At 36.8% G+C, this 19,121-nt stretch overlaps 1 protein-coding gene across 1 annotated transcript; it reads left to right on the top strand.

The window, feature by feature from the left end:
- Positions 1 to 15,072: 15,072 nt before the first annotated feature.
- Positions 15,073 to 15,762, top strand: LOC145957307 (uncharacterized). Its single transcript, XM_083073539.1, has one exon. The coding sequence runs from the start codon at positions 15,073 to 15,075 to the stop codon at positions 15,760 to 15,762; it is 690 nt and encodes a 229-aa protein (XP_082929665.1).
- The last annotated feature ends 3,359 nt before the right edge of the window (positions 15,763 to 19,121 follow it).

Below are 19,121 nucleotides of genomic sequence, written 5' to 3'. Positions count from 1 at the left end.
ATGTTATCTATCTCTCACCGTCCTGTTTTTATGTGGTTTTCTTTTTGGTGAAGATGAAGGCACTCATAGTGTTGAGTTCTAAAGGGAAAGGGTTCTGCTCTGATAGGATGTGACATTGGGGCATGAATTTAGGATGCTTTAGTTATGAATTGTTATTTGTCGTTTGAGGAGACTTATTTTTAAGAGTTTTATATTCACCTTATATTTGTAAATTCTAGATTCCTTTCATTTTCTTTAGAGACCTTGATAATTTTATTTTAAGAGTTAAACTTTATTATTATTATTATTATTATTTCTATTTATTTCGAGACTTGTGAACCTATGAGTTTTTATTAAAATATGTGGACCCTTCTTGATATTATATTTATTGAATTATTCTTATTGTTGTTACTTATTTATTATGGGGTAGAAGGGTGTCACAGGGGCACTTGCCCCCACTAAAAAATTTTTCATTCTTTTTTTATATATAAAATATTAATAATTTTATAAAATATATATTATTAATTATATTTTAATTATGTTGTTATATTTAATATAATAAATAAATTAATATTTTTATATATTTTATTTTATTGTTTAATTATTTTTTATTTTGTGGTATAATTATCTTCATTTTTAATGAAGAAAAAATTTACTTACTTCAAGAGTAAGTCTTGATAGATTTATTCTACTTAATAATTAATGTTCTATATCAAATTTTTAAAAAATTTAATTGTTAAATTAAAAAGCTTTTCATGTATAGATCAAATTTATAAAAAAAATTTAAAAAATTAAAAATCATATGATATTTCGTTAAATTAATTCAAATTAACATATAAAATATTTTTGTTTTAAACGAGTATAAAAATTTAGAAGACACTAAAAGAAAACAAATTAATAATTTTATTATGTTTATCCTATTAATTTTTATCACTTTATTCCTCTAATTTTAAATAAGTTACAAAAAATTATAAAGTGACACTTAAATATTTCTTCAGACAGAAATAGAAAAAGAAAAAGTTATCACTTTATTTATAAAACAATTGTATTTTATAAAAATAAGTAATTTTAAAATTTTTACCATAAAAAAATATTTTTCAAAATTATTATATTTTTTAATAAAATTAATATAGAATATTATATTGTCTTCACTTAACTAGCATTCTGGAACGGGCCGTTCTAAATCTAGAACGGCCCATTCTGAAACCAGAACGGCCTGTTCTGGTTTCAGAACGGACCGTTCTGATGTACTGGTGGTGTGTTAATTTTGCATCTGGAACGGCCCGTTTCAGATGCAAAATTAACACACCAATAGTACACCAAGAACAGGCCGTTCTGGTTTCAGAATGGGTCGTTCTGGTTCCAGGTGTTTTCAACACATTTGGCATCCACGTGGCATCCACCTGTGCATCTACGTGGTATCCACGTGGCAAATAGTTAACTCCGTTTAAATAATTTAGACGGAAGTCCGACATTGAAACCAATTAATTTATTAGGGACCAAATTGAGACCAAAAATAAAAGTGGGACTAAATTGAAACAAACAATTATTATAAGGGACCAAAATAGGTTTTTAGCCATTTTTTTTTTGAACTATTATGGACCTGGCTTCTAAATTTTTCATTTTTTTTAAGTGATTATGATCTTGAGTCTAATCCTAATCATGATCAACTTCAAGAGACATTTATTCAAATACACAATGAAAGCCTCAAAATTAGATTCATTAAATACAAAGCTTAAAAGCAAATTGACTTGGTATGAAAATACTTTGATTGAAGTTGAACAAGAACTTGAAATTTTGAAAATTGAACATGATCATTCGCAAACAATGTTTAGTTTCAATGAAGCTTTGTGAGACAAGTTTTTCTACCAAAGCTGAATGTGAAAGTTGCAATTTTCTACAAAGAGAAAATGCTGATTTGAAAAATCAACTTGCAAAATTCACAAATGGAAAAGCAAATCTGAACTTTATTTTAGGAAATCAAAGACATGCCTTTGATAAAATTGGACTTGGTTATAATCAAAGCAAGAATATGCCATCAAAAAGAAATGATAATGTTTTTTTAAAGAAGACGGCCTATTAGAAGAGTTAAAAATAATTTCATGAAACAAATCACATGCTTTTATTGTTGTAAAAAGGGACATACAATAAGAAGTTGTTATTCCAAAAAATATGGTATTCCTAATGGTGAAATGATTTGGATTATAAAAGGCCAAAGGCTGGGAACTAACCACCAAGGACCCTTCACATGGGTACCTAAATCAATTTTTTGACTTTGTTGTAGGGATGCTTGAGAGCCAAAAGTTTGCTATGGTATTTTGATAGTGGCTGCTCAAGACACATGACTGGAGATCCTTCAAAATTTTCAAGTCTGAAATTAAAGCATGAAGGATTTGTGACATATGGTGACAACAACAAAGGGAAGATTCTAGGCTATGGAAATGTTGGTAACTCTTCTTCCTCAACATTGATTGAAAATGTGTTGCTTGTTGAAGGGCTAAAACATAACTTGCTAAGTATAAGCCAACTAAGTGATAAAGGATTCAAAATTGAATTTGATAATTCTTGTTGTTTGATTTGTTATAAATTGACTAAAGAAATAAGATTCATAGGAAAAAGAATTGATAACATTTACATGTTAGACTTAGAGCATTCAATCACAATTTCTAACACAAAATGCTTTCACTAAGGAAGACAATGTTTGGCATTGGCATAGAAGAGTTGCACACATACATATGAACCATTTAAACAAATTAAGTAGAAAAGAGTTAGAAATTGGACTACGTAAACTCAAGTTCAGCAAGGATAAACTATGTGATTCTTGTCAAAAGGGCAAGCAAGTGAAGGCTAGTTTCAAAAGCAGAAATCATATTTCAACCTCTAGGCCTTTGCAACTAATTCACATGGATTTATTTGGTCCTTCAAGAACCATGAGTCTAGGAGGGAATTACTATGGACTGGTTATGGTAGATGATTATTCAAGGTTTACATGGGTAATGTTTCTTGCTACTAAGAATGAAGCCTTCAATGCTTTTAAGAAATTTGCTAAGCTAGTTCAAAATGAGAAGAACACAAACATTACCTCAATAAGGAGTGATCATGGAGGAGAATTCCAAAATGTCTTATTCCAAAAATTTTGTGAGGAACATGGCATAGATCATAACTTTTCAGCACCTAGGACTCCTCAACAAAATGGTGCTATGGAGAGGAAAAATAGGTCTCTAGAGGAATTAGCTAGAACAATGCTAAATGAGACTTGTAGACCCCTAAAATTGTCCGGGTCGGAAATAAAACTCGAAGACCCTCAAAGATCGAAGGAAAGTCAGCCAGAAGGACTCCTAGAAGACCATAGGATGGCTATCTGTAGGTTTAGAGGTCTTAGAGTAGCTTAAAATAAGGAAGTGGAGGGAATGAAGCCCAATACGGCCGTACTAAACTTAATACGGCCGTATTGAAGCTTCAACACGGCCGCAGTGAACTCAATACGGCGTATTGAAGTTTCTGAAACTTCAATACGGCCGTACTGAAATCAATACGGCCGTATTGAAGCTTCAATACAGCCGCAGTGAACTCAATACGGGCGCATTGAAATTTCTGAATTTCAATACGGCCGTATTGAACTCAATACGACCGTATTGAAGTTCAAAAATTTCAATACGGCCGTATTGATTCCATAGCCCGTATTGCGCCTGTTCCCTATAAATATGGCGTCATTTTGACGTCATTACACACTTTTACACACAGTTTTAACCCTCTTCTTGAGTATTCTGGGTTTTTTTGAGCAGTGCTCTGCCTAGAAATCACTCGGAGAGTTGATCCGACGAAGTTTTTGAGTTCTGAGCATTTTGCTTGAGTCTCGAACTAAGTCGAAGGGAAATCCATCGGATTTCCAAGTCAAAAATTATTTTTTAGGAAGGAGTGAGCGGGCTTGTAGAGCGAGGGAACGCCAAAAAGCTTCCCAGTTTTACTTGATATATAAAAAGCACGCTTCAAGAGGTTTCTTTTCTAAAAATCCCTTCTTTTACTGCTTTCTGTGTGCATATTAAACTGTCATCATGTAGATAGTTAATTTATAATTGCTTAGAATAAATAGGGGTAATTTAGTAATTTTGTACTATTATTTTTAGAAATAATCTGTCATAGGGAACCCGAAAGGGGCGTTATGGGGTGCTAACACCTTCCCCACACGTAACCGACTCCCTTACCCAACTCTGGTTGTAATGGCCGAAGTTGATTTATAAAATCAATTGCCTTATCCCTTTTTCCAATGTTTTGAGTAAAACATTGGTGGCGACTCCACGAACCCTTTTACTACGAAAACCACTAATCCATAGAGGGTCCCGCTTGGGATTAACATGGATTGGTGAGACATTTAATAAATAAATTGGATAAGATCGACAAGGTCTCAGTTTGAGAACAAGTCGTTCTAATAATCCAATACATTTTCAAAACTAAAATAAAAGCGAGCTCGACCGTCTTCGCGACCGCCGAGGCCCGTTTGGGCCGGGTGGCGACAGATGGCGACTTCACTGGGGAAGCTTCGAGAGTCAGTCCCATTTAGTGACAGATTATTTTTAACAAATAATAGTTAAAAATTACTTTATTACCCCTCACTTGTATGATAACATGTTTATCTATTTGGCTTTAATAACTGTTGTATTTTTAAATTCACGCAATTGTTTGAAATAAAAACTGCACACAAACCTTTGCACACAACAGTTCCCTCTATACCCGGGGGCATGAGTGATTAACCATAGGGAGTGGATGTTAGTACGGCCGGTTGTCGAATGGGTCTATAGGTGCCTGTAGACCGTTGTCGGAAAACATCACTCAAGGTGATAACCATGAACTTGAGTCCGACGGTGCGTTGGAGCTTTCCATCGACCTACGATGAGAGGAATTGGGTCCCTATAATGGGGGCACCTTGGGGGCCTTGGACTGGTGAGAACAGTTAGAACCTACCTTGAATATGCACTTTTCTGCAGGATACCCCTACCTCGTGATTCGCTCGTGACTGTTCGTGGATGAGTGAATTGTTTGTGTAAATGCTTATGTGCAATTGTTTATGCATTAATAAATAACCTCGTGATAAGGTCTAAAGAATAATCCCCATGCATGAAAAAACCATGACATGAGAGGAAAGACCATGTGTGAAAATATAATAAAAGTGAGGAGCATGTGCATCATTACCAATAAAGATATCATGCATCCTCATAAACCATGCATTCTAGGTTCACCAATACCTCTTGACATGAGTAAAAGAGACCCATAATTATCGAGATTCTCCGTTGAGGAGAGATCATAAGTCAAGGAGGGTAGTAACACTCTGTTTTAAAAAGGCAGCGCCTTAAAAATGGAGGGTTATCAAGCTCATGTCAAGAGCGTATTCATGAATAAACTAATTAGATTAAAAAATTCATTTTAGAAAGTGGCTGGTCATCTCTCTGTCCTCACACGCGCAAAGAAGATCAAGAAAATGGAAGCATTGGAGGAGCAAAACAAAAAGCTCACAACCGAGCTTTCACAACTTAAAGACCAAATGGCGCAAATGATGGAACTCATGCGTCATCACAACATCCATGGATCTCATCACAGTGATCATGGGTCCCATCATGAGGGAGAGGAGGAAGAGCATGAAGAAGATCCTCCACACGCTGTACCCCTTGGGGCTGGAATTATGATTAAAGAGCCCGAAGTATCAAAGGAACAATTCCACGCCCTCGAGGATCGGCTAAGGGCTATGGAGGGGCATGATTTTGACATCAAGGATGCCGCCGACATGTGTTTAGTGAGGGACATCCAATTCCCTCCTAAATTTAAAGTGCCGGATTTCCCAAAATACGTGGGATCGACTTGCCCCAAGAGTCATCTCACCATGTACTGTCGCAAGATGGCTGCATATGCCACAAATGAAAAGCTCTTGATCCACTGCTTCCAAGAGAGCTTAGCTGATACCGTGCTCAACTGGTATATGCAGCTAGATGGAAATCTAGTACACACATGGAGGCAGTTGGCCGACGCCTTCCTCAAGCGCTACAAATACAACATCGACCTAACACCCGATAGGTCAGATCTTCAAGCCTTGAGTAAAAAGAATGATGAATCCTTCAAGGCGTACGCCCAACGTTGGAGGGAGTTGGCGGCCCAGATAGAGCCCCCGCTGTCGGATAAGGAGACGGTGTCCTTATTCATCAACTCATTGACTGGTCCCTATTACGATAAAATGATAGGGAACACAACGACACTCTTCTCGGACATCATCACTATTGGGGAAAGAGTGGAACAAGGACTCAAAAGTGGGAAGCTGGCTAAGCCTTCCCAACCATATGAAGCTAAGAAGGCCTTCGGGAAGAAGAAAGAGGGAGGAGTCAACGCCATAACCATCTCTTCGTCTTCTTCCACTTCGAAGTCGGGAAGATCGCAATCTACCCCTGTGAAGAAGTTTGATAAACTTCCGACCACTTATAGCGATCTCCTGCCGAAGCTAGTAGAAGCCAAACTTCTAGCTTATGTTCCACCAAGAAAGATCGACCCACCTTACCCCGATTGGTACAAGCCTCAAGACAAATGTCTATACCATTCGGGAGCACCAGGGCATTCAACAGAGAACTGTCTAGCTCTCAAACACAAGGTCCAAGGCCTTATTGATGCTGGGTGGGTCACTTTCGATTCGACAGCGCCCGACGTGAGCAAGAACCCTCTGCCGAAGCAGGAGTAGAGAGAAGGGCAAGCCATAATAGGGCCTCTCCTTAATTTTCTTAATTTTCTTTTAGGGACTCATGATCAGTACCCGAGATCATGAGGACCTTTCATGTAAATAAGGGTTTTGTACATCATACATATATCAATAAAAAGGCATTTTTCACACATTATTCTCTCATTTTGTTCTATTCTCTCTCTCTCATTAATATTAATAAACTCTAAACCTAAACAGAACCAATAAATAATTATGTCTGTGATTGCTCGCTCTGACCGGGATCCAAAAGCCGAGGATGAATGGGTTGAGTTGGACAGTGATGAGGAGACCATCTCTCCGGATCTGCAAAGATTGCTAGATCAAGAAGCTCGTCTACTCCAACCATATCAAGAGAAATTGGAGACCGTAAATTTGGGGCAGGGTCAAGAGTTGCAAGAGGTCAACATTGGGACCCATATCAGTGATGAAATAAAGGCACAATTGATCCAACTATTGAGGGAATACAAGGACGTATTTGCATGGTCGTACCATGATATGCCCGGATTGGACTCTAATATCGTCGAGCATAAGTTGCCATTGAAAGAAGGGTTTCGACCTATCAAACAAAAGCTTCGACGAATCAAGCCCGAATGGTCTTTAAAGATCAAGGAGGAGGTAGAAAAGCAATTAGACGCGGGATTCTTGGTTGTATCCCAGTATCCCGAATGGTTGGCTAACATCGTGCCAGTCATCAAAAAGAATGGGAAGGTTAGAGTTTGTGTTGACTATAGGGATTTAAATCGTGCCAGTCCAAAGGACGATTTTCCCTTGCCACACATCGATACACTCGTGGACCATACAGCCACAAACACACTCTATTCCTTTATGGATGGATACTCGGGGTATAACCAAATCAAGATGAATGTGGAAGACCGCGAAAAAACTTCTTTCATTACACCCTGGGGCACATTCTGTTACAGGGTGATGCCTTTTGGATTAAAAAATGCGGGTGCCACCTACCAACGAGCGATGGTGACGTTATTCCACGACATGATCCACAAAGAAATTGAAGTATACGTGGATGACATGATCGCAAAGTCGAAGGACGAAATGAACCACATTCAGTATTTGAGAAAATTATTCAATCGGCTTCGCAAGTATCAGCTTAAGCTAAATCCGGCTAAGTGTACTTTCGGAGTTCGGTCGGGTAAGCTTCTTGGGTTCATTGTCAGCAAAAAAGGCATAGAAGTGGACCCCGATAAAATAAAGGCAATAATGGAAATGCCTCCTCCTAAAATTGAGAAAGAAATAAGAGGATTCCTTGGCAGGGTGAACTATGTCGCAAGGTTCATTGCACAGTTGACTGACACGTGCAAGCCAATATTCAAACTGTTGCGCAAAAATCATTCCGAATCTTGGGATGAGAATTGTCAACAAGCTTTCGATAAGATCAAACAGTGCTTGGCTAATCCACCAGTGTTGGTGCCACCTGTCGAGGGAAGACCATTAATCCTCTATCTAACGGTACTTGATGAGTCCATGGGAGCTGTGCTAGGACAACAAGATGAAACAAAGAAGAAAGAACAAGCCATCTACTACCTGAGCAAAAAGTTCCTTGATTATGAAACCCGCTACACGCCACTAGAAAAGACGTGCTGTGCGTTAGCATGGGCAACACAACGGCTCAGGCAGTATATGATTAGGCATACTACTTGGTTGGTTTCCAAAATGGACCCAATTAAGTACGTGTTCGACAAACCGATAATCACTGGGAAGATTGCCCGATGGCAAGTGCAATTATCAGAATTTGACATCATACATGTCACACAAAAGGCCATCAAGGGTAGTACCCTAGCTGATTACCTAGCACACGGGCCGACCAATGACTATCAATCCCTTCAGGACGATTTCCCCGATGAGGATATAATGAACCTACAACACGAGGAACCCAAGGATGATGCGTGGATCATGTATTTTGATGGAGCCTCCAACATGCTTGGGCAGGGGATTGGAACAGTATTAATCTCCCCACAAGGAAAGCATATCCCCTTAACGGCAAGACTCAACTTCGACTGTACAAATAACATGGCCGAATACGAGGCTTGCGCGTTAGGAATCCAAGCAGCAATCAACAATGGTATCCTAAAGCTCAAAGTATTTGGAGATTCGGCTTTAGTCATCCACCAACTGCGAGGTGAATGGGAAGTCCGAAATCCTAAGCTGATACCATATGTTGAGCATATCAAAGACCTGATACAATTCTTTCAAAATGTCGTCTTTGAATATATCCCAAGGGAGGAAAATCAGTTCGCTGACGCCCTTGCTACACTATCATCGATGTTCGCCTTGGATAAGGAGCATGAAATGCCCATCATCAATATCCGGCGGCACGATAAGCAAGCGTTCTGCCTACTGATAGATGAAGCTGTTGACGATTATCCATGGTTCCATGACATCAAACAATATTTGTCAAAAGGGGAATATCTTGATATGGCTAGCGATAATGATAAAAAGCATATCCGAAGAAGGGCCATGGGATTTCTGTTGATTGGAGAAACCCTCTACAAAAAGAATTATGACTCGGTCTTGTTGAGATGTATAGACCAGGTCGAAGCTCAAAATGTGATCAGAGAAATACATGAGGGGGTTTTCGGTACCCATATCCCCGGGCCTGCAATGACAAAGAAAATCCTTAGGGCGGGATATTATTGGTCGACCATGGAAAAGGATTGTTACCAATACGTTCGAAAATGCCCCAAATGTCAAGCATACGCCGACAATATTCATGTTCCACCAACTCCACTAAACGTGTTGGCTTCGCCTTGGCCATTCGCAATGTGGGGCATGGATGTTATTGGACCCATTGAGCCAAAGGCATCTAATGGACATAGGTTCATTCTTGTGGCCATTGACTATTTCACCAAATGGGTAGAAGCGGCATCGTATGCTCATGTGACCCGAAAGGTGGTAACATCCTTCATCAGAAAGAATATCATATGCAGATACGGTATTCCCGACAAAATCATCACTGATAATGGATCCAATTTGAACAATAAGATGGTGGAAGAACTGTGCAAAGAGTTCAAAATTCAGCACCACAACTCTTCCCCATATCGACCAAAGATGAATGGGGCAGTCGAGGCAGCCAATAAGAATATCAAGAAGATAGTACAAAAGATGGTTGTCTCATTCAAAGACTGGCATGAGATGCTACCTTTCGCTCTCCATGGTTATAGGACTTCAGTACGTACATCCACAGGAGCTACTCCATTCTCCCTTGTTTATGGAATGGAGGCAGTTCTGCCGGTTGAAGTCGAGATACCTTCTCTGAGAGTAATCATGGAAGCAAAACTTTCCGAGGCAGAATGGGTTCAAAGTCGATACGACCAATTGAACCTTATCGAAGAAAAACGACTGAACGCCATATGCCATGGTCAAGCCTACCAAAGGAAGATCAAAAAGGCTTTTGACAAGAAAGTCCATCCTCGAATCTACCATGAGGGAGAGCTGGTGATGAAGAAATTGCTACCAGCTCAAAAGGACAAAATCGGAAAGTGGGCCCCAAATTACGAAGGACCATACGTGGTGAAGCGAGCCTTCTCCGGAGGAGCATTGATTCTCACAGACATGGACGGAGAAGAACTTCGATACCCAGTCAATGCTGACGTGGTAAAGAAGTATTATGCTTGAAGACGTTGCTTGCATCAGCCCGCTAGGATGAAAACCCAAAAAGGGCATCCTAGGCAAAAGTTAGGGCAAAACGAAAAGCCCGCCAGTACAAGGGTACTAGGCAAAACAAAGGCAAAATTATCCCCGCTAGGACATGTCCTAGGCAAAAATTAGGGGCAAAAGAATAAGATGCAAAAAGTAAAGCAAGCAACGATCACTTGAATCGAAAACCGAAAAGGCGTTTCAAGTGATAATCTTCTAGAAGCAAGCGTCTTGCAGCATCTACACTCCTGGCTCAGGCATCTCACCCGAAGCAACTAGGGAACGGGAAGGGCAGCAATCACAGATGTAATTGTTTAAGCCAAAAATGTACAGCCTACCCTGGCCAGCCATTCTTCAGAAAATCCCTTTGTAAATCTTTCTGTATAAACATTTGAATATCAATAAAATATCCATTTGTTTCTTTTCTCTCTTGACCTTGTGATTATGCCTTTAAATTGATGTTTCTAAAAATTGTACGAAACTCTTAATAATCGGTCAATAAAAGAAAACTGGAGGGGTTCCTATAAAATCTTTAAACTCCTACATTCAAAGGCTCACGAAAATATTCCCTCGCGTCAATGACAGAAGTTCCTCTAAATAGAAGAAGAGGATAGGGAGAGCCATTCATCTTTCTAAAAAAAAAAATATATATATATAATAAACAAATAATAAAGCTTGCATTCCATGCATCACACACATTAGTTGCACATTCAAAGACCTTATCATAAAGCAATCGCATAAAATAGAAAAATAGAAAAATTGCTTGTGTATGACAGCAGCAAACAAAATGCAAAGATTCAGAAAATCAACAGCGTCATACAGAATAACTGAGCCTGGAGAGGCTTGCCGAAAGAATACTCTCAGAATAACTGAGCCTGGAGGGGCTTGCCGAAAGAATACTCTCAGAATAACTGAGCCTGGAGAGGCTTGCCGAAACAATACTCCCACAGAATAACTGAGCCTGGAGAGGCTTGTCGAAATAATACTCTCTCAAAATAACTGAGCCTGGAGAGGCTTGCCGAAATAATACTCTTTCAGAATAACTGAGCCTGGAGAGGCTCGCCAAAATAATACTCTCAAAATAACTGAGCCTGGAGAGGCTCGCCGAAATAATACTCTCTCAGAATAACTGAGACATTTCTGTACAGAAAAAGCCGAAAAACAACAAAAAAAGGCAAAAATACAGAAAAAGCCAAAAAATGACAAAAAAGGCAAAAATACAGAAAAAGTCAAAAGTCGACAAAAAAAAGACAAAGATTTCACATCTTTCAGAATAACTGAGCCTGGAGAGGCTCGCCGAAATAATACTCTTTCAGAATAACTGAGCCTGGAGAGGCTCGCCGAAATAATACTCTCACAGAATAATTGAGCCTGGAGAGGCTTGCCGAAATAATACTCTCTAAAAATAACTGAGCCTGGAGAGGCTTGCCGAAATAATACTCCCCAAAAGACGTCTCAGCTCGCATTCTCGGGCTGAACAAAAAATATCAATTCATCGTACAGAATAACTGAGCCTGGAGAGGCTCGCCGAAATAATACTCGACAAATTGTACAGAATAATTGAGCCTGGAGAGGCTCGCAGAAATAATACCCCCCAGAGATATCTCAGCTTCCACTCACGGGCCAAATTCCCCAGTGAAAGCTATCAAAGCGAGATCAGCAAAATTCCCCAACGGAAGCATGATCCAAACAAAATATCCAAGTCAAAGGACTTAGACTTCCTCAGTGGAAGATAGCTTTCCAACTCAAACGAAGAGTGAGACTAAGCCTGCAGAGGCTTCCTAAATAATACTCTGGGATACACAAGATCCCCAAATCCCCAATCGCCTACTCAAGAGGCATCCCTACAAAAGGAGAAAAAATAAAAAATCTCAATAAATATTCCCCAAGCGGAATGCGACATCCAGCCAAGCACCGAACATCAAGATTATCTGCCTAACAGAAGAGGCCAGTCAAGAAATGAATGACAGAATTCCCTAGTGGATAATAGCCTACACAGAGGCTACAAAATCAGAAAATTGAAAAGAGTCACCCGAATAAGGACAACCGGGATACTCCACCAACGTCAAAGGACATCAGCCAAACATAAGGCATCGCTCAACTCAAAGAGAGAGCATCTGTGTCCACACCCCAAGGATTCAGAAATTCCCCATGGGTACCAACAATGCAATGCAAGTTGGGGCACAGGAACCTATGAATGACTGCACATCCCCTAGACGGATCCCTGCGTTATCCAGCCCTCAGCGGCACAAAATCAGAAAAAACTGTCGAAGCAGCATAGTGGACTGTGGAGACAAAAATCATCTCAAATCCCTGGAGAGGGTAAACTCGCATTGCCGAAGTGATCAGAAGACACGGACGCAGTCCCTGGAGAGGGTAAACTCACCTGCCGATGTTAAGACGCAGACCCTGGAGAGGGCAAACTCAGCTGCCGATGTTAAGACGCAGTCCCTGGAGAGGGCAAACTCAGCTGCCGATGTTAAGACGCAGTCCCTGGAGAGGGTAAACTCGCATTGCCGAAGTGATCAGAAGACACGGACGCAGTCCCTGGAGAGGGCAAACTCAGCTGCCGATGTTAAGACGCAGTCCCTGGAGAGGGTAAACTCACCTGCCGATGTTAAGACGCAGACCCTGGAGAGGGCAAACTCAGCTGCCGATGTTAAGACGCAGTCCCTGGAGAGGGTAAACTCACCTGCCGATGTTAAGACGCAGACCCTGGAGAGGGCAAACTCAGCTGCCGATGTTAAGACGCAGTCCCTGGAGAGGGTAAACTCACCTGCCGATGTTAAGACGCAGACCCTGGAGAGGGCAAACTCAACTGCCAAATGTTAAGCGGCAGAGCCTGGAGAGGCGGTACTCAATCATCAGGGTGATGTTAACACACTGGTGTCTAGCTTCCGGCTCGGGCGTCGAGTGAGGCTAGGTCTGGAGAGACAGTACTCAACCATCAGCGTCATCAGAGGTGCATTGGTGTCTAACTTCCGGCTCGGGCGGCGAGTGAGGTTGGGCCTGGAGAGGCAATACTTAATCATCAGTGTGATGTTAACACATTGGTGTCTAGCTTCCGGCTCGGGCGTCGAGTGAGGCTAGGTCTGGAGAGACGGTACTCAATCACCAGCGTCGCCAGAGGCACGTCGGTGTTCAACTTCCGGCTCGGGCATCGAGTGAAGTTGACCCTGGAGAGGGTAAACTCAGCTGCCGAGGATGTCAGAAGCGCCGAGGTATGCACTCACCTGGAGAGGCTACTCAACAATTTTCCACCGGAAGACATTACAAGTCAGAAGGTCGGTACATCACCCGGACAATTGGGTCAACTCCTTTACTTGTCAGCCGGTACACCAAAAGGCCGTCCGACTAAGTAAAGGGGGGGCAGCTGTAGACCCCTAAAATTGTCCGGGTCGGAAATAAAACTCGAAGACCCTCAAAGATCGAAGGAAAGTCAGCCAGAAGGACTCCTAGAAGACCATAGGATGGCTATCTGTAGGTTTAGAGGTCTTAGAGTAGCTTAAAATAAGGAAGTGGAGGGAATGAAGCCCAATACGGCCGTACTAAACTTAATACGGCCATATTGAAGCTTCAACACGGCCGCAGTGAACTCAATACGGCGTATTGAAGTTTCTGAAACTTCAATACGGCCGTACTGAAATCAATATGGCCGTATTGAAGCTTCAATACAGCCGCAGTGAACTCAATACGGGCGCATTGAAATTTCTGAATTTCAATACGGCCGTATTGAACTCAATACGACCGTATTGAAGTTCAAAAATTTCAATACGGCCGTATTGATTCCATAGCCCGTATTGCGCCTGTTCCCTATAAATATGGCGTCATTTTGACGTCATTACACACTTTTACACACAGTTTTAACCCTCTTCTTGAGTATTCTGGGTTTTTTTGAGCAGTGCTCTGCCTAGAAATCACTCGGAGAGTTGATCCGACGAAGTTTTTGAGTTCTGAGCATTTTGCTTGAGTCTCGAACTAAGTCGAAGGGAAATCCATCGGATTTCCAAGTCAAAAATTATTTTTTAGGAAGGAGTGAGCGGGCTTGTAGAGCGAGGGAACGCCAAAAAGCTTCCCAGTTTTACTTGATATATAAAAAGCACGCTTCAAGAGGTTTCTTTTCTAAAAATCCCTTCTTTTACTGCTTTCTGTGTGCATATTAAACTGTCATCATGTAGATAGTTAATTTATAATTGCTTAGAATAAATAGGGGTAATTTAGTAATTTTGTACTATTATTTTTAGAAATAATCTGTCATAGGGAACCCGAAAGGGGCGTTATGGGGTGCTAACACCTTCCCCACACGTAACCGACTCCCTTACCCAACTCTGGTTGTAATGGCCGAAGTTGATTTATAAAATCAATTGCCTTATCCCTTTTTCCAATGTTTTGAGTAAAACATTGGTGGCGACTCCACGAACCCTTTTACTACGAAAACCACTAATCCATAGAGGGTCCCGCTTGGGATTAACATGGATTGGTGAGACATTTAATAAATAAATTGGATAAGATCGACAAGGTCTCAGTTTGAGAACAAGTCGTTCTAATAATCCAATACATTTTCAAAACTAAAATAAAAGCGAGCTCGACCGTCTTCGCGACCGCCGAGGCCCGTTTGGGCCGGTGGCGACAAGACTAATCTACCTAAATACTTTTGGGCTAATGCAATAAATACAACATGTCATGTATTAAACAAAGTTCTAATTATGCCTATTATAAAAAGAACATCATATGAGATCTACAAAGGAAGGAAGCCTAATATCTCATACTTCAAAGTATTTGGCAGTAAATGCTTTGTGCTGAATAATGGTAAGGAACAACTTGGTAAATTTGATGCTAAAGCTGATGAAACAATTTTCTTGTGTTACTCTACAAATAGTAAAGCTTATAGAATGTTTAATAAGAGAACCTTAGTAGTTGAAGAATCTGTACATGTAGTTTTTGATGAAACGAATCAGCAAGAAATAAAGCAAACTGAAGTGGGAGATTTATCTGAATTGCTTGATCAACCTCCCTTAGAAAATGAACAAAGTGAGATGCCTAAAGAGAGTGAATCAAAAGAAACCATTGAAAAAACAAGTGAACAATTGCCTAAGGAATGGAGGAGAACTTCTAAGGATTTATCAATTAATAATATAATTGGTGAAATTGGTAAAGGAGTAACTACTAGAAGATCTATGAAGAAAATTTGTAACACAATGGCTTTTGTTTCACAAGTTGAACCCAAAACAATAAGTGAAGCATTACATGATGAACATTGGCAAATGGCTATGCAAGAGGAATTAAACCAGTTCACAATGAATGAAGTTTGGGACTTAGTGCCATTACCAAGTGATCATCCTATAATTGGAACTAGGGTATTTAGGAACAAGCTTGATAATCTGGAATCATTATAAGAAATAAAGCAAGATTAGTTGCTAAAAGGTATAATCAAGAAGAGGGAATTGATTATGATGAGACATTTTCGTTGTAGTTAGAATAAATGCTATAAGATTACTACTTGCTTATGCTTCAATAATGAACTTCAAACTATACCAAATGGATGTTAAAAGTGCTTTTCTAAATGGTTTTGTTCAAGAAGAAGTTTATGTTGGACAACCACCTTGGTTTGTTGATTATAAGTATCCAAATCATGTATAGAAACTTAAAAAGGCACTCTATGGTTTAAAACAAGCACCAAGATCATGGTATGATAGACTAAGAAATTTTTTTGTTGAAAATGATTATGTTAGAGGTAAAGTAGACAACACATTATTTGTGAAGAAATTTAAGAAAGATACAATGTATGTTCAAATTTATGTGGATGACATTGTTTTTGGTTCTACTAATCTCTCTCTATGTGAAGAATTTGCAAAGACTATGCAAGATGAATTCATTACAAGAAAAATGCTAATTTTCGAGGGAAAAGGGTAAATTTTCGATGGATTTTTTTTTCTACAGATTTAAATCCATCGAAAAAAAAATTTGTTAGGAATTTTTGACAGATATTTCTGTCAAAAAATTCCGTCAAAAATTATAATTTTTTTTAATTTTAATAAATTTATTAATGTAACAGCCCTCATATTTGGCCTCTCAAGGGTTTTATTTCATGACATTTCACTTTTTAGCGTGTTTTATCCTTAATTGTGCAATTTCTGGGAAACTTCCCAGAAGGTCACCCATCCTTATACTACTCCAGGTCAAACACACTTAACTATGAAGATCTGATGAGTAAGCTACCCAAATGTATATATATGTTGTTAGTATAACTTGTACAAATTAATTCATTTAAATCATCCTCAAATATATCATCTCATACTTGTACTATAATAATAATATATAATAATTTTATATTACGAATAATAATAATAATATATTCAATTATTCTTTATTTATATGTACTTACTTTTATAATTAACATCTACTTATTTCTATTTAAAATTATAATTTAAATTATTTAATTTTATAATTTATAATGATAATATAATTTATAAAATTATAAATATTTATTTATTACATACTTATAAATTAAATTTTAACGTTTTAAATAAATTATTAATTAATTTAATATATTTATTTACCTTAAATCAAACATATAAAATTCAAAATATGTATTTATCCTTGTTTTATTTTTTAATTATCAACCATTAATAAAATACTAACTTAAAAATCTTAATTATATCATAATATTCTCATATCAAATTTAAAACCAGATATTAGTTATACAAAAATATTTTAGTTAAATAATTTAAAATAATTAATTTCAATTATATTGTTAATTAGCAAATAATTTATTCCAAAGCTAATTAATTTTTTATATATTAATTATTAATAAAATTTAATAACATTTAATTTAACAATTAATTAGATCGATGAAATTCAACATACACCATGAGTTATTGAGCGGAATAACTTTACCAAAAGTTATTTTGTAAGTTATCTTAAATCAAACATATAAAATTAAAAAAAAAATGTATTTATCTTTGTTTTATTTTCTAATTATCAACCATTAATAAAATACTAACTTAAAATCTTATCTAATTATATCATAATATTTTCATACCAAATTTAAAACCAGTTCTTACATTTTTGACAAATATAAATTTGTCAGAAATATTCCATCAATAATATAGTTTTTCCTACAAAAAAATTTTCATCAAAAATATAAATTTTCTGACAGATTTAATTTTATTTTATAAGAAATCATCTTGGATTAATATAAAATTTTGTATATATGATTTAAGAGTAAAGAATTTTCAATTTAACGGTTGGATTTACAAAATTCACATTTAATATAAAGTTATTGAGCGGTGTAAGTTTTACTAAGCGTTACACCGCTCAATAACTTTATATTAAATGAGAATTTTGTAAATCCAACCGTTAAATTGAAAATTCTTTACTCTTAAATCATATATACAAAATTTTATATTAATCCAAAATGATTTGATTCTTCATTTTTATAAAACAAAATTGATGTAATATATTCATTTCAAAATACAGTAAAATATGAACACTTTGATTACCTTTCAGTTGTTGTTCAATTTTAACAAAATTTGATATACACGTATAAAGTGATATAAACTTTCAATTTAACGGTTGGATTTACAAAATTCACATTTAATATAAAGTTATTGAGCGGTGTAATACTTAGTAAAACTTACACTGGTATAATTATAACCCCCTATATTATATATATATATATATATATATGTGTGTGTGTGTGTGTGTGTGTGTGTAATTTTAAGCTTATTACTTCTAGAAAATAAAAATTTTGTTTTTTCTTCTAAAATATAAAACTACTATTTATGTTAAATAAACTAATATATGTACTAATTATTTAATAGAAAACTCATGAAACACACAAATATGAAAATATTCACACTTGAACTTGCTTACTATAATTTTAAAGACAATATACTAACATTTCTAAGTATTTTATAAATATTTAAAAATAAATATTATTTATTTAAAATAATTTTTAAGATTGAAAATATTAATTTTAGAAGGTTTAAATATATTTTAGTCCCTATAAGATGAGTGATTTTGATTTTGGTCTTTGTAAATTTTTTTCTTTATTTTTCATCATTGTAAGATTTATAAAGATTGTTTCGTACTTGTAAAATGAGTAAAATATTTTTCTTTGATTTTCATCCCTCTAAAATATAAATTCACTAGTTTGATTATTATTTTAAGGTAGATAAATAATATTTATTTTAAAAAAACTAAAAAAAACTTTAGAGGTGTTAAATATCAATATGATAATAGTACCTAATTGTTGTAAGTGACACCTAAGATAATTATTTATCTTTTTTTTTTTTAAAATAAAAAGTAGTTAAAAATGATTACATAAAAAAATAAGAATTAAAAATAAAAATTCCAATTTTAGAAAATGAAATTTTTTTTTATAGAACCTAAAATCAAAACTTATTAATTTTATAAGGATTAAAAACATATTTAAGTCATTTTAAAAAGATAAAATTAATGAAAAATATTTTTTACAAAATAAAAATAAAATTTATTCATTTTATAATATTAAAAATAATATTTATAAATTTCAAAAAAAAAACGATCATCGGATTCTCGAAGAGTTAAAACAATGGACATTAGGAAGTGTGCTATGGTTTAAATTTTCTGACGAAACAAAAATTTTTGACGGATTTATATTTTTGTCAAAAATTTCTGATGAAAATATAAATCTGTCGAAAATTTCCGATGGAATCTTCCATCGAAAATTTTTCGTCGAAAATTTTCGACGGATTTATATTTCCGTCAGAAA

This window comes from Cajanus cajan, chromosome 4, assembly GCF_000230855.2.
Source record: "Cajanus cajan strain Asha chromosome 4, NIPB_CcT2T_4, whole genome shotgun sequence".
Classification (NCBI taxonomy): Eukaryota; Viridiplantae; Streptophyta; class Magnoliopsida; order Fabales; family Fabaceae; genus Cajanus; species Cajanus cajan.
Note: the sequence above shows the minus strand (reverse complement) of the source record. Positions and strands in the feature narration are given on the sequence as shown.